General features: G+C 35.4%; 1 protein-coding gene across 1 annotated transcript; it reads right to left on the bottom strand.

Moving 5' to 3' along the window:
• Positions 1 to 3,582: 3,582 nt before the first annotated feature.
• Positions 3,583 to 11,427, bottom strand: cel.2 (carboxyl ester lipase, tandem duplicate 2). Its single transcript, NM_001025173.2, is given in 11 exon segments — positions 3,583 to 3,919; positions 5,268 to 5,465; positions 5,541 to 5,744; positions 6,832 to 7,018; positions 7,626 to 7,740; positions 7,817 to 7,924; positions 8,084 to 8,214; positions 9,703 to 9,900; positions 10,439 to 10,558; positions 10,636 to 10,783; positions 11,333 to 11,427. Coding segments are annotated over 11 exon segments (1,656 nt in total). The 5' UTR covers positions 11,399 to 11,427; the 3' UTR covers positions 3,583 to 3,738.
• Between the last annotated feature and the right edge of the window lie 1,213 nt (positions 11,428 to 12,640).

Here is a 12,640-nt window from a genome sequence, read left to right as displayed (position 1 = left end):
GCTCTGTTACATAAGTATGCAGCACTTATCTGTCTTTATTTCGATATAGCTGTTGAACAGTACAGTATGTCAAGGTGCGCATCGAAGTATTTGCTCACAGTCAGTTCACTGCCAAAACTATTTATTTGTTTTATATAGAAAGCATGCACAGATGTTTTTTACACTGACATTTACAGATCAGATCATTTGCAATGAAACTAGCAATTACATGTCATTTGCCATCTGTAACCTTCATCATCTTTGCCTCTAGTTTACAGGCCTTTTTGTGGATGGAAGAAGCCGTGTGGATTTTTTATTTTTTTCAATACTTCATAATTTGTAATGCACTGTTTTTGTGTGTGTCTTACCAGGGGGACTGACTTGGATGTATTGTTGGATAATTTCTAAATTGATGTTTCTGAGAAACACACCAGCAATCTCTCTCATCACACGCTTCATATTTCCCCTCATTCTTGTGCATGAGATTCTGTATTCTAAAAAGAAGGAAAAGAGAAGAGCGGTAAAGGTATGGAAGAGTGGGATGAGTCTTGTAGTTGATGCATGAATGAGAGAATGAATGAATAAATGAAATGACTTTTCATTTATTAAAACTTAATTTTGCTCACACACACTGCATGGATGTGCTATAAGTAATAGGATCAAGCTGAAAAACAATAAGGACTGTGAAGATTTTAAATTAGACTGTTAATTAGTATAACTATATAGTAACTTAACCGTAAAACAAATCACAATCCTGAATCCATAAGTATACTTTGAAATACTTTGGAAGATGTGTTTGACATGAAACCCAATACGTACACAATTATGTGGCAACAGTATGAACCCATAAAAAAAGCACAAAAACAATTACATTTTTGCATTTGATATTATATTTGAATATACTATGTGATTGTATGTTGGTATTTAAATACCCAAACCAAAATACGCTATCCTGATTTCACCAAGTAGGACATGTTGCTGATATAGCATCTTGATCCAATCAGCCAATCAGAATTATAAGATATATTTGGGAATAATTTACAGTTATGGTTGGGTTTACGAGTAGAGGAAAGGTATGGATTACATTTTTGAACAAAAATGTTCCAAGATCAACGTAGATGTTAATCCAGTATCGCATTGTACTATGTAAAATCATGTCATGCATAAAACATTGTATATTGTTTATTCATGAAGGGTGATTGTGTAAATATATAGTAGCTTGTAGTGCAAATGTAATATGTAAATATTTCCACCTCAAGGTGGTCAACCTGTACATTATATGAAATACATAAAAAACTGGTGCTTTAACACTGTTTTGTTTAAAGACTTATGGCTATAGTCACTCTCTGTACATCATTTATATGCAGACTTATCTTTTTATACACAAACGCAATCATAAGCTGCACATTAGGGCACCTCACAAATTAGATTTTAGACCCTTCTGAGTTAACATAAGGGTTTAACGATTGAAAACAAAACAGAGAGTTTTGGTAATGATAATTGAATGAATAGTTAATTGCTGCCATATTAATTTCTCAATATCCAATAATATCTCAAATTTTCTACATTTTTATGAGCCATATTTATTTATTTTTTTAGCCGAACTCTCACTTAATCAAATTCCACATTGTGATGTATCATAGATCAAGAAGGGATACATCTATGCTTTCCTCAGAAATGAACTACTGTATCTCAACCGGTGTGTGGAACAAGCAATTGAGAACAATTTTTAGCTTTCAGACAAAGCCACAATGTAAACACATGCAGCATGCATGAGCACTTTTAATCATTTTTACACAGTATGGTTTGTCCACAAGATGTTATCACTTAAACAAGCTATTGATTAACAGCAGAAAAAAGAAACTGAGGTCACAGAACAAGAACAACAAACTAGAGTAGTTTGAAAACAAACCTTTATGTCGGCTTTGAAAAGACAGTTTTGGAAATTTAAAGGAACACTCCACGTTTTTGGAAAATAAGCTGATTTTTCAACTTCACTTGAGTTTTACCTCCTTTACATCTATTCAGCTGTTCGGCTAATCTATTTGTGCTATGTAGTATCATTGTGCCTGCTACAGCCATGATATATGACAGCAAAGTTCCTTGATTATTTTTGCCAGAATGAGAGTATAGTATATACCAGGGGTGGCCAACCCTGTTCCTGGAGAGCCACCTTCCTGCAGATTTCAGTTGCAACCCATATCAAACACACCTGCATATAATTATCACGTGGTGTTCAGGTCCTAATTAATTGGATCAGGTGTGTCTGATATGGGTTGCAACTGAAATCTGCAGGAAGGTGGCCCTCCAGGAACAGGGTTGGCCATCCCTGGTATATATGCTAATGTTCTAATCCCATTCAGAGACTTATGCTTGGCTAATCTAAAAGAGGATTGGCTTAATGGATTTAAGAGAAAAATGTTGAAATTCAACTGTTTAAAGGGCACCTATGATGAAAAATATCCTTTTTCATAAAACTGTTTAATCAAATCATTTTTTAAATAATGCAAAGCATCTAAATAATACAATGCAATATTAAATGCATCATAATAGTACACTTCCTGACAAAAGTCTTGTCATCGATCCCAGTTGTAAGTGCGACAAATAATAATTCTAGTTAATGGGAAAAGTGGCAGAAGGTATATTTCTCACATGAATCATCTATTGAGCTGCATCTCAATCATCACAAATACTGCAGAAGACCTATTGGAACCCGCATGGACCCAAGATTCTTACAGAAATCAGTCAAGAAATCAGCTTGGTCAAAATCATGGTTTGAGGTTGCATTCACTGTGGGGGCGTGCGAGAGATCTGCAGAGTGGATGGCAACATCAACAGCCTGAGGTATCAAGACATATGTGTTGCCCATTACATTACAAACCACAGGAGACAGCAAATTCTTCAGCAGGATAGTGCTCCTTCTCATACTTCCACCTCCATATCAAAGTTCATAAAAGCAAAGAAGGTCAAGGTGCTCCAGCATTGGCCAGCCCAGTCACCAGACATAAACATTATTGAGCATGTCTGGGGTAAGATGGAGGATGAGGCAATAAAGCTTAATTCAAAGTATCTTGATGATCTCTGGGAGTCCTGCAAGAACGCTTTCTTTGCCGATCCAGATGACTTTATTAATAAGTGATTTGAGTCATTGCAGAGATGTATGGATGCAGTCCTCCAAGCTCATGGGAGTCATACACAATATTTATTTATATTCATTCAATATTCAGACTTTATATTCTATACTGTACATTATTTCTGTTCAGTGACAAGACTTTTGTCTAAGCAAAGTCAGACCTTACTGTCCTAATTAAATAATTAAAAATCAAGGCATTATTATATATTGGTAAAATAAGCATAATCTAGAGGCATTTTCATTTCATATTAAGAGGAAAGCACCCAGCAGATACTTGCATATTCATCTAAATACTGCTCTCTGCACTGTGGAATGGAAGGAAACATACATACATTTGTATGTTTGTTATCATTATATTACTGTAAAGTGTTCCCAAATCTTTTTTTTTGTTTAGAACACAAACAATGTCCTTGTGGATGTATTACATCACTGAATAAACTACACTCAATTGTGTAAACATAAGCAAAGAGTTGCAGACAAGGACAGAAATTATTTTAATGGTCACTGGGGTCACTAATAACCTACACAGAAAATAATACTTGTTTTCATCATCATTTATTTTATTACATGAATCTTCACACTATATTAGCTGATCAATTCTGATTTTACAGTTGGACTGTCAGTGCTCAGTTCCTGACAGTTGGGTAACTGGCAAAGACGGTGGTCCAGTAGTAAACCAAGCGAGTTCTCAACATCTTCTTCACACTGTTCGTGTTTATCTTGTTGTTGATGTCCAGATACTGATGGCCAGGGTTGGAGAACTCAGGCCAGGTTACGGGAACCTTGGACTCGCCAGTGTTAGGATTCCTGTGAAGAGGACGAACGAAAGAGTCAAGTAAGAATTATGTTTTGATATTAATTAAAGGAGTGGTGCTCAACCCTGTTCCTGAAGATTGACAAAGTTAAGCTCCAACCCTGATCAAACACACCTGAACCAATTAGTTAAGACCTGAACATCACTTGATAATTACAGGCAGGTGTATTTAAAATGGGTTGCAACTGAAATCTGCAGAAGGTAGATCTCCAGGAACAGGGTTGGTCACCCCTGATTTAAAGGAACAGCAGAGATTTAGACAGGACTTAGTTTTTAATTATATAAAACATAATACAATTCCCTTTTTTCCATGCATATTTTTAATAAGTAGAGGCCAGAATAATATGATTCATTTGTTCAGAAATATACACTCACCGGCCACTTTATTAGGTACACCTGTCCAACTGCTCGTTAACCCAAATTTCTAATCAGCCGATGACATGGCAGCAATTCAGTGCATTTTGACATGTATACATAGTCAAGACGATCTGCTGCAGTTTAAACCGAGTATCAGAATGGGGAGGAAAGGTGAAAGTGAGGGTGTCATGGTTGTTGGTGCCAGACGGGCTTTTCTGAGTATTTCAGAAACCACTAATCTACTGGGATTTTCAAGCACAACCTTCTCTAGGGTTGAAAGAGAATGGTCAGAAAAAGAGAAAATATCCAGTGAGCGGCAGTTTTGTGGGCACAAATGCCTTGTTGATGCCAGAGGTCAGTGGAGAATGGCCAGACTGGTTCAAGCTGATAGAAAGACAACAGTAACTCAAATAACCACTTGTTATGCAGAAGAGCATCTCTGAAGGCACAATGTGTTGAACCTTGAGGTGGATGCCACTCCTGTCAGCTAAGAACATGAAACTGGAATATTTTCTTGGCACACTTTGGGCCTATTAGTTCCAATTGAGCATTGTGTCAACGTCACAGCCCTCCTCAGTATTGTTGCTGACAATGTCCATCCATTTATGACCACAGTGTACCCACAGTGGCTAATTACAGCAGAATAACATGCCATGTCATAAAGTGCGAATCATGAGTTAGCTGCACTCAAATAGTCAAATGTACAGAGTTAGCTGTACTCAAATGGCAACAAGTCTGCAGCAACTGATATTATGTCAATATGGAGCAAAATCTCCGAGGAACATTTCCAGTACCTTGTTGAATCTATGCCATGAAAGATTAGGCAGTTCTGAAGGCAATTGGGGGTCCAACCCTGTACTTATAATATATGTATATAACATATATGCATATAACATCACTTCTGCACATTTTTATGTGGACATCAAAATGAGATTCTTTCATGTTTTATTTTTTATTTTTAAAGGTTTTTTAATGTTTACTTACCCAGTTTGAGCAAAATTGGTCCAGTAGGCAATCATGTATTTGGAGACGTCCCGATGGCGAGGGAAATAGCCCAAAGGAGTGGTGAAAGGCTTTCCAAACACATACTGAAGTTCGTCAGCGTGATCAGCACCCATCCACAGAGGGAAGATAGGAATACGAGAACTCTCAGTGAACAGGTATGAGTAGGTTCGGGCAGATCTAATAGAAAACAAATGCTTGTTTTAAAGTTTCTAGTATTCAGTTAGATGTCAGTAAATAACAAAGTCAGCTTACTTGGCATTGTCACTATGGAGGTACAGGGCTGTTTGAGTTGGCACCAGGAAGATGTAGTCTGTCTCCATTTCCACAACTGTCTTCTTAATTTCCTCTTTATTAGGTTTACTTCCCCAATTAACTGTGTACTCCTGAAAAGTTGCAATACCAGCATCCTGGCCTCTGTCTTTGGAGAGGGCAGTAGCGAGAGCCTGGACCTCCTCTCTGTTAAGAATCCATAACACAGTTTTTAAAAATCCTGTTTTCAGTGCATATTGTTAAGTAGGTTATGTACTGATGTTTTCAGTTATGGAGGTATCAGCTTATCTCTTTGTTAAATGTCCAATTTTTTACCGTACATCACTGTTTTTTTTTTTCAAGAATGGAAGGTTTGTCATACAGTGGAAGAAAAAAAGTATTGCTCACGTCATGTTTTTTTTCTGGGAAAAATATTCTAAAGGTTGACATGGGATTGAATTGGATTTTTGGTAAAAACCCAAACAATACGAACATAAAAATATATATTAAAAAAAATGTTATGTGTAATGACAATAAAATGACACAAGGAGGGCAGAGTGTTTCTAAACAACTATTGAGAGATTTCAGCTGCTGTCTGGGCTTTCACTGCCTTTCTTCATGTATTCAATACTATTTTTCTGTATCATTTCATTATTATTTTTTTTTACACTCTATAACTTAATTTGTAAACTAATTAACATAGTTTTCTTTGCATAAATGAATTTCTTTGGTTGTTATCAACCTCTAGTAAAAATTTCTAGTCAAACACACCTTTAGAAATATGTTTTTTGAGAAAAATGGTGACATGTTGAATACTTATTTCCTCCACTGTACACTACTGTTCAAACTTTTGGAATCAAGAAGATTCTTTTTTGAGGCATTAAAAATATGACAAACAAACATGGATCTCAATAAAAGTTAGTTCTTTTGAACTTTCTATAATCAAACAATCATGAAAATTAAGGTTTCTACAAACTTGATATTAAAAAAACTTTCCCGAGCACTAAATCAGCATATTAAAATGATTTCTGATAAATCAGGGACTCCTGAAAATGCGGCTTTGCTAAGACAGGAATAAGTTATATTTTAAAATAGTAAACACCTACTTTAATTTATAGTAATATTTCACAGTATTACTGTTTTTACTGTATTTTATTCATCAAATGCTTCTTTAAAAGAAAATATCATCGCCTTTAAACTTCTAAACTTAAAAAAAAACTTGTACGCTATTTTTTTTTTAAGAAGACCATATTGGTTAAAAAAATAGTTCACATAATGATTTGAGAAGACTTACTCAGTTGTGGTCGCCAGAGCGTTGTTGATTGAGGGAATGTCAAGGGTGGCAAAGATGTGTCCATCCATGTCATTGACTCCAGCGATGTAGTCGATGTCAGCAGCGTTTCCGAAAAGAGTGTCAGGCTCATCAGGGATGAAATCGCCATCGATTACGGGGGACAGATACAGATTGTGCACAATGGGTTCTAAGAAAAATAGAATATTTTGATGTTGCATTGTGTTTACTGTGTTATAAACTAATGATAAATATGTCTGTTACATTAAAGTGAATATATTATTATTATTATTATTATTATTATTAATAATATAAAAATATTTTATTCAAATTTTCATCCTTAGACTGTACGATCTTAAACTTTCCTAACTTCTCACCGCTGTCATTTGTCTTGTTTATTTTGTCATTTTTCATCCATTAATTAATTCATTATTACCATCTAATAAAAGAAGGTAAAAGGACTTCATTGTGAGTATATAAGGTATTAAATCATTGACTCTGTACATCTACATGAGCACAGGCAATAATTTGCAGACTGCAGTTCATTTAATAGCCACCGGTGTCAGTAATTTCGAGTTTTTGAATTTTGTATATATTAAAAAAGCCATTTAAATAAGTAAAGCATCTGAAAATGAAAAAAAAAGTCTGTCATGATGTCTGACTTTATGTAATGAAATGACTGCAATTAAATAAAAATGAGAGTAAAATAATTACAGAATCGTAACTATGCTTGAACAAGTACAAAAAAAATCATATAAAGGTCTAAAAATAGACAAGTAGCCACTGAATGTTTTTACCAGTAGCAGATGTAGCAAGCCTCACTTTCCCAGCGAGAGTTACAGCCTTCGGATCTGTCCTTCTCAGACAGGCCACCATCCCGCTATCAGTGGGACATCCTACTTTCTTGGCGATCTAAAAGCATACAAATGCCTGCACTGTACTTGATGTTTAGGTCTGAATGAAGCACATTGGTGAAGGTGAAGCTCACCTCTTCAGCAAATTTTCGGGGATTTCTATTGATCGCCCAGGGACAGAGAGCAACGCCACTCTGAGAGATGGCTCTGCGGATCAGGCCCTTGTTTTTAGGTGAAATAATCTGCACAGGATGAAATGAACACAAATCTTAGAAGCTTTTTTGGATTTTGGTTCAGTAAGTATGCATATCAAATAGCAGAGTTTATGCAAAACTCTAACAATAAAATGTATTACATAAGCATGCAAACAGAAAATAAACACAATTGTTTTAATGCAGAACCTGGAAGTTGACACTGGTAGACCCTGCTGACTCCCCAAAGATGGTGATGTTGTCTGGATTTCCACCGAAAGCTTTGATGTTCCTGTGAACCCAGGAGATTGCAGCATGCTGATCCCACAGTCCATAGTTACCTGTACACCAGGATATGCTCAGGTTATCATTTAAGTACCCAATCATTTCAATCAATCATGCATGCATATACAGAATGGTCCACTGATCCGTACTATAGGAACATCATATCAGAAATAACAAGGTGCATTGGAAGAAATAGGAAAAATTTGTTGGCAAAAAATGTTGCATCCCTAAAAGAAATGGTAGATGATGGAGCAAAATGAGACAGAATAAATCTGCTTGCATTGAAAAGATTTGGTGTTTTCTTCAGCAACTTTTAGATTGCCCTCCATTAACTTTATTTGTTCACAAAAACGTGTTTTCCTAGAGAAATATCCAAATGATCTCTTTATTTATTCCATAGTTGGAAAGACAGGATTTTTTGGTCTGTGGTAGGGAAAAATGAGACAGGGGGAAATGTATATACAGTTGAAGTCAAAATTATTAGCCCCCCTTTGATTTTATTTAAAAAAAAATTTATATTTCCCAAACAATGTTTAACAGAGCTAAGAAATTTTCACAGTATGTCTGATAATATTTTTTCTTTGGAGAAAGTCTTATTTGTTTTATTTCGGCTTGAATAAAAGCAGTTTAAAAATTTTTAAAAGCCATTTTAGGGACAAAATTATTTAAGCTATATTTTTTTCGATAGTCTACAGAACAAACCATCATTATACAATAACTTGCCTAAGTACCCTAACCTGCCTAGTTAACCTAATTAACATAGTTAAGCCTTTGAATATCCCTTTAAGCTGTATAGAAGTGTCTTGAAAAATATCTAGTAAAATATTATTTACTGTCATCATGACAAAGATAAAATAAATCAGTTATTATAAGTAAGTTAATAAAACTGTTATGTTTAGAAATGGGTTGAAAAAAAATATCTCCGTTAAACAGAAATTGGGGAAAAAAAATAAACGGGGGCAAATAATTCAGGGGGGCTAATAATTCTGACTTCAACTGTATATTAATGACTTTGTTTCTCACTTGTGTGTTTTTAGGAAACCAGGGTAATAAAGGGACAGTTAACCCAAAAATGAGAAATATAGTCTAAACTTTTATACGTTTCTTTCTTCTGTCAAACACAAAACAAGATATTCTGAGAAATGTGGACAAAAGTAGCCACTGACATCCAAAGTAGGAACAAAAACACCATGAAAGTCAATGGCTATTTCTTCAGAAAACCTTCTTTTGTGTTCAGGTTTATTACAAGTGAAGGGTGAAGAAATTATGAGAGAAGTTTTATTTTTGGCTGAACTATCCCTTTAACATTACATTTGTTTACATTATTTTGTTCTTCTGATCTAACAAATAGACATTCGAATTTGTCTTTGAAGAGAGTTTTGTGAGCGAACCCAAAATTTTTGAGGGGGATTGAAAAAAATAAATCACAGAAAAACTAATTTCCCTTCCGTCCCATTTGTCCCCTCATTATTATGTTCTCTTAGAGGGAGCTGAGCTTAGATTTTTGTATGTCTCCAAATCAAAATTCTTATGTAGCTTCTTACCAGGTGCATCAGCATCTCCAGTGCTGAGGAATCCCATGGATCCGACACGGTAGTTGAACGTCACCACGATGACATTACCTCTATCTGCAATCTCCTCTCCATCATACAGGTAGTTGTCCAAGAAGTTTGCTCCCTGACCACCGCCAAGCAGGAAGCCACCTCCATAGATGAACACCATAACAGGCAAGTTGTAGGAAACTGCAGAGGAGAGGGTGTCAGTCCAGATAGGGTAAATTTATACTTTTGGATAAGTTTTGAATGATAAAACTGTGGAACATTTTACCAACCTAAATTAAAGCTATACCTGATATAACTCGATTTAAATAAATGGCTAAGAGCTGGTTTAAAACAAACCAGAGCTGTACACATCTATAAGTGCAGGATAGTTTAAATTATTTATTTATATGCTTCCACCGTTGTGTTTGCAATATGCATTTAGTGTCATTTTAAATGTTAGTAACATGCTTTGCTTGTTTTCCTTTTGTTTTTCTTAAAAAAAAATAAAACTTAAAATGTCTAAAGATGGGAATTTGCATGAACTATATTCCTTATGTACAACAAGGAATTTTTTCTCGCCTGGACTGTTTTCTTTTGCTGTCCCCATGAAACAATAGAACCCTATTGAATTTCATTGTATGCGATTAGATTAGCATTTTGTAGTTGACTATGGTGTTTTGCTAATAACGCAGTTCTGAATTCTGCTTTGTCTTGTGAATTAATAAAAGTTTTGCCTTACCAGTTTTGCCTTGAGGGACCCATATGTTCAGGTACAGACAGTCTTCACTGCCCATGGTATCCGTTTGAAGGAGATTGAGCTGAATACACCTCTTACTATATTCAGTGGCTTTCAGGACACCTGTGCAGGTAAAGTTAGCAAGAGCACACTATCAGTACATTCACTTATTTTAAGCCCCCCCCCCCAAAATATCACACCTTCCCAGCCAGGGTGAGGAACCGGCTTCTGCAGTCTGCCAGGTGGAGCGGCAAAGGGGATACCCTTAAAGACATCCATGTAGCGGAGAAGACCAACACTATGACTCTTTCCCTGCACCATCCCTCCTTCAGTGAGCACAGCTCCCAACTGCAAGATATTTACAGGACAGTAATTGTCAGGGATGGATACCAGTAAGGGAGGTAAGCTGCTGCTTAGAGCCCCAGGTAGTCTGGGGGTTCCCAATAAATATCCAGAAGTATAAATTATACCTATGAACTAAATATAACATCGAACAATCCCTTTAAGATTTCATAATTCTGACAGAATTGTGAGTTTGTATCTTAGTTTCAAGTTATAAATGTGTTTTTACAAATTATAATTGCAAGTTTATATCTTCAATGCAAGAAATAAATGCTTAATATGGAAGAAAAGGTATGCTCTGTGTTAAGTATAATATATGCAAAAATAACTATTGAACAGTTGTTTTTGTAACCTCAATATTTTGTCAGCTTTGGTTGTGGATCATTAGTAGTTTTTCCTTAAAAAAACGTAATATTTTTACAGACATGAGAATAATTTTTTTTTAAGTGACTGACAATTTTCACTAATTCAGTTGTTCTATATTATTCTACTTTAATGTTTTCAATTGCACAAACATTATTATTGTCACTTATACTTGAAATAATCAGGACTTACAGAAGCTCCTTGTGCTGTCCCTAGGAACAGGGCGGCAGAGATGAAAACTCCCAGCATCATCATCATCAGCAGACGGTGGCTGCAAGTGTGACACTGAAAGGATTTCTGTCCGCTTTTATAAACAGGTCAGATTATATCTCACTTTCAAGGTGTGCCAAAGCCATATCTTACTCCAAAAGTACACAGTCTCTAGAGTAGAACATGTGTGCAGTTCAGTCAAACTCTCATGGAAAAATTTGTGAATATTTGTCAATGGTGAAAAGAATTTGTGCCAACTTGCAGCGTAATGCCACAAAGATTTTGTCATCCAAAGTACTTGATCATCAATTCATGATATGCCAAACTGATGACTATATTAATTGATTTGGTAAATTTCTTTATGAGTATTCAGAACATGGTTTAAGTATGTTTGGCTTTTAATTGTGGTATCATGACAATCTTTTGGAGGGGTTTCTGACATTTATTTTCTAGATCCTCTGACGCTCTGTCAGTTGGGATGGGAATTGCCTTTAGATTATAATTGGTGGATTATCCAGTGATGTATGATTAGGTTTAAATCTGAGTTCTGGCTGGACCACTCAAGGTCATTTATAGAGTCCTTCACTCCTGCATTGTCTTGGCTGTGTTTTGTTTTGTCTTGGCTGTGTTTTGAGCAGTCTTTATGCTCTAGTTAGCCCATGATTTGGCCCACCATCCCATCTGAAAAGAGAGGGAGAATGATGGGGAGGTGGTTGTGGCGAATACATTTCTAATTTAACGCAACCTTTTGTTTCTTTGTTTTTTCGTTAAATTACTACAAATTATGCTACAAGTCGAAATTTAATCATTCAATAAAAATGTTGTAAATGAATCATACTTTTAAAATGTAAGATATCTGCGAACAAATCAAGGTAAACGCAGGAGCAGCTCGACTAGTGTTTTCCACAATGAACTCTGCTGTTATACTGTAAATGGGATTGTTTATGTTTTTACTGTTATACAGTCATTATTAAATATTACAAATTATACTGCATTAGTTACTATGATTTAAAGCCTTTTATTTATATCAGAATTATTAGCCTCCTTTAAAAAAAAAAAAAAAAAAAAAAAAAAACTTCCCAAATGGTGTTTTTCAGAGCAAGGAAATTTTCACAGGATGTCTGATAATATTATTTCTTCTGGAGAAAGTCTTATTTTTTTATTTCGGCTTGAATAAAAGCAGTTTTTAGTTTTTTTAAACATCAATTTAACGTCAAAATGATTAGCCTCTTTAAGCTATATTTTTTTGATAGGCTACAGAACAAACCATCGTTATACAACAACCTGCCT

The sequence above is a fragment of the Danio rerio genome, chromosome 21 (genome assembly GCF_052040795.2).
Source record: "Danio rerio strain M-AB ecotype USA chromosome 21, GRCz13ab, whole genome shotgun sequence".
In the NCBI taxonomy this organism is placed as follows: domain Eukaryota; kingdom Metazoa; phylum Chordata; class Actinopteri; order Cypriniformes; family Danionidae; genus Danio; species Danio rerio.
This window is presented reverse-complemented; position numbering and strand designations above follow the sequence as displayed.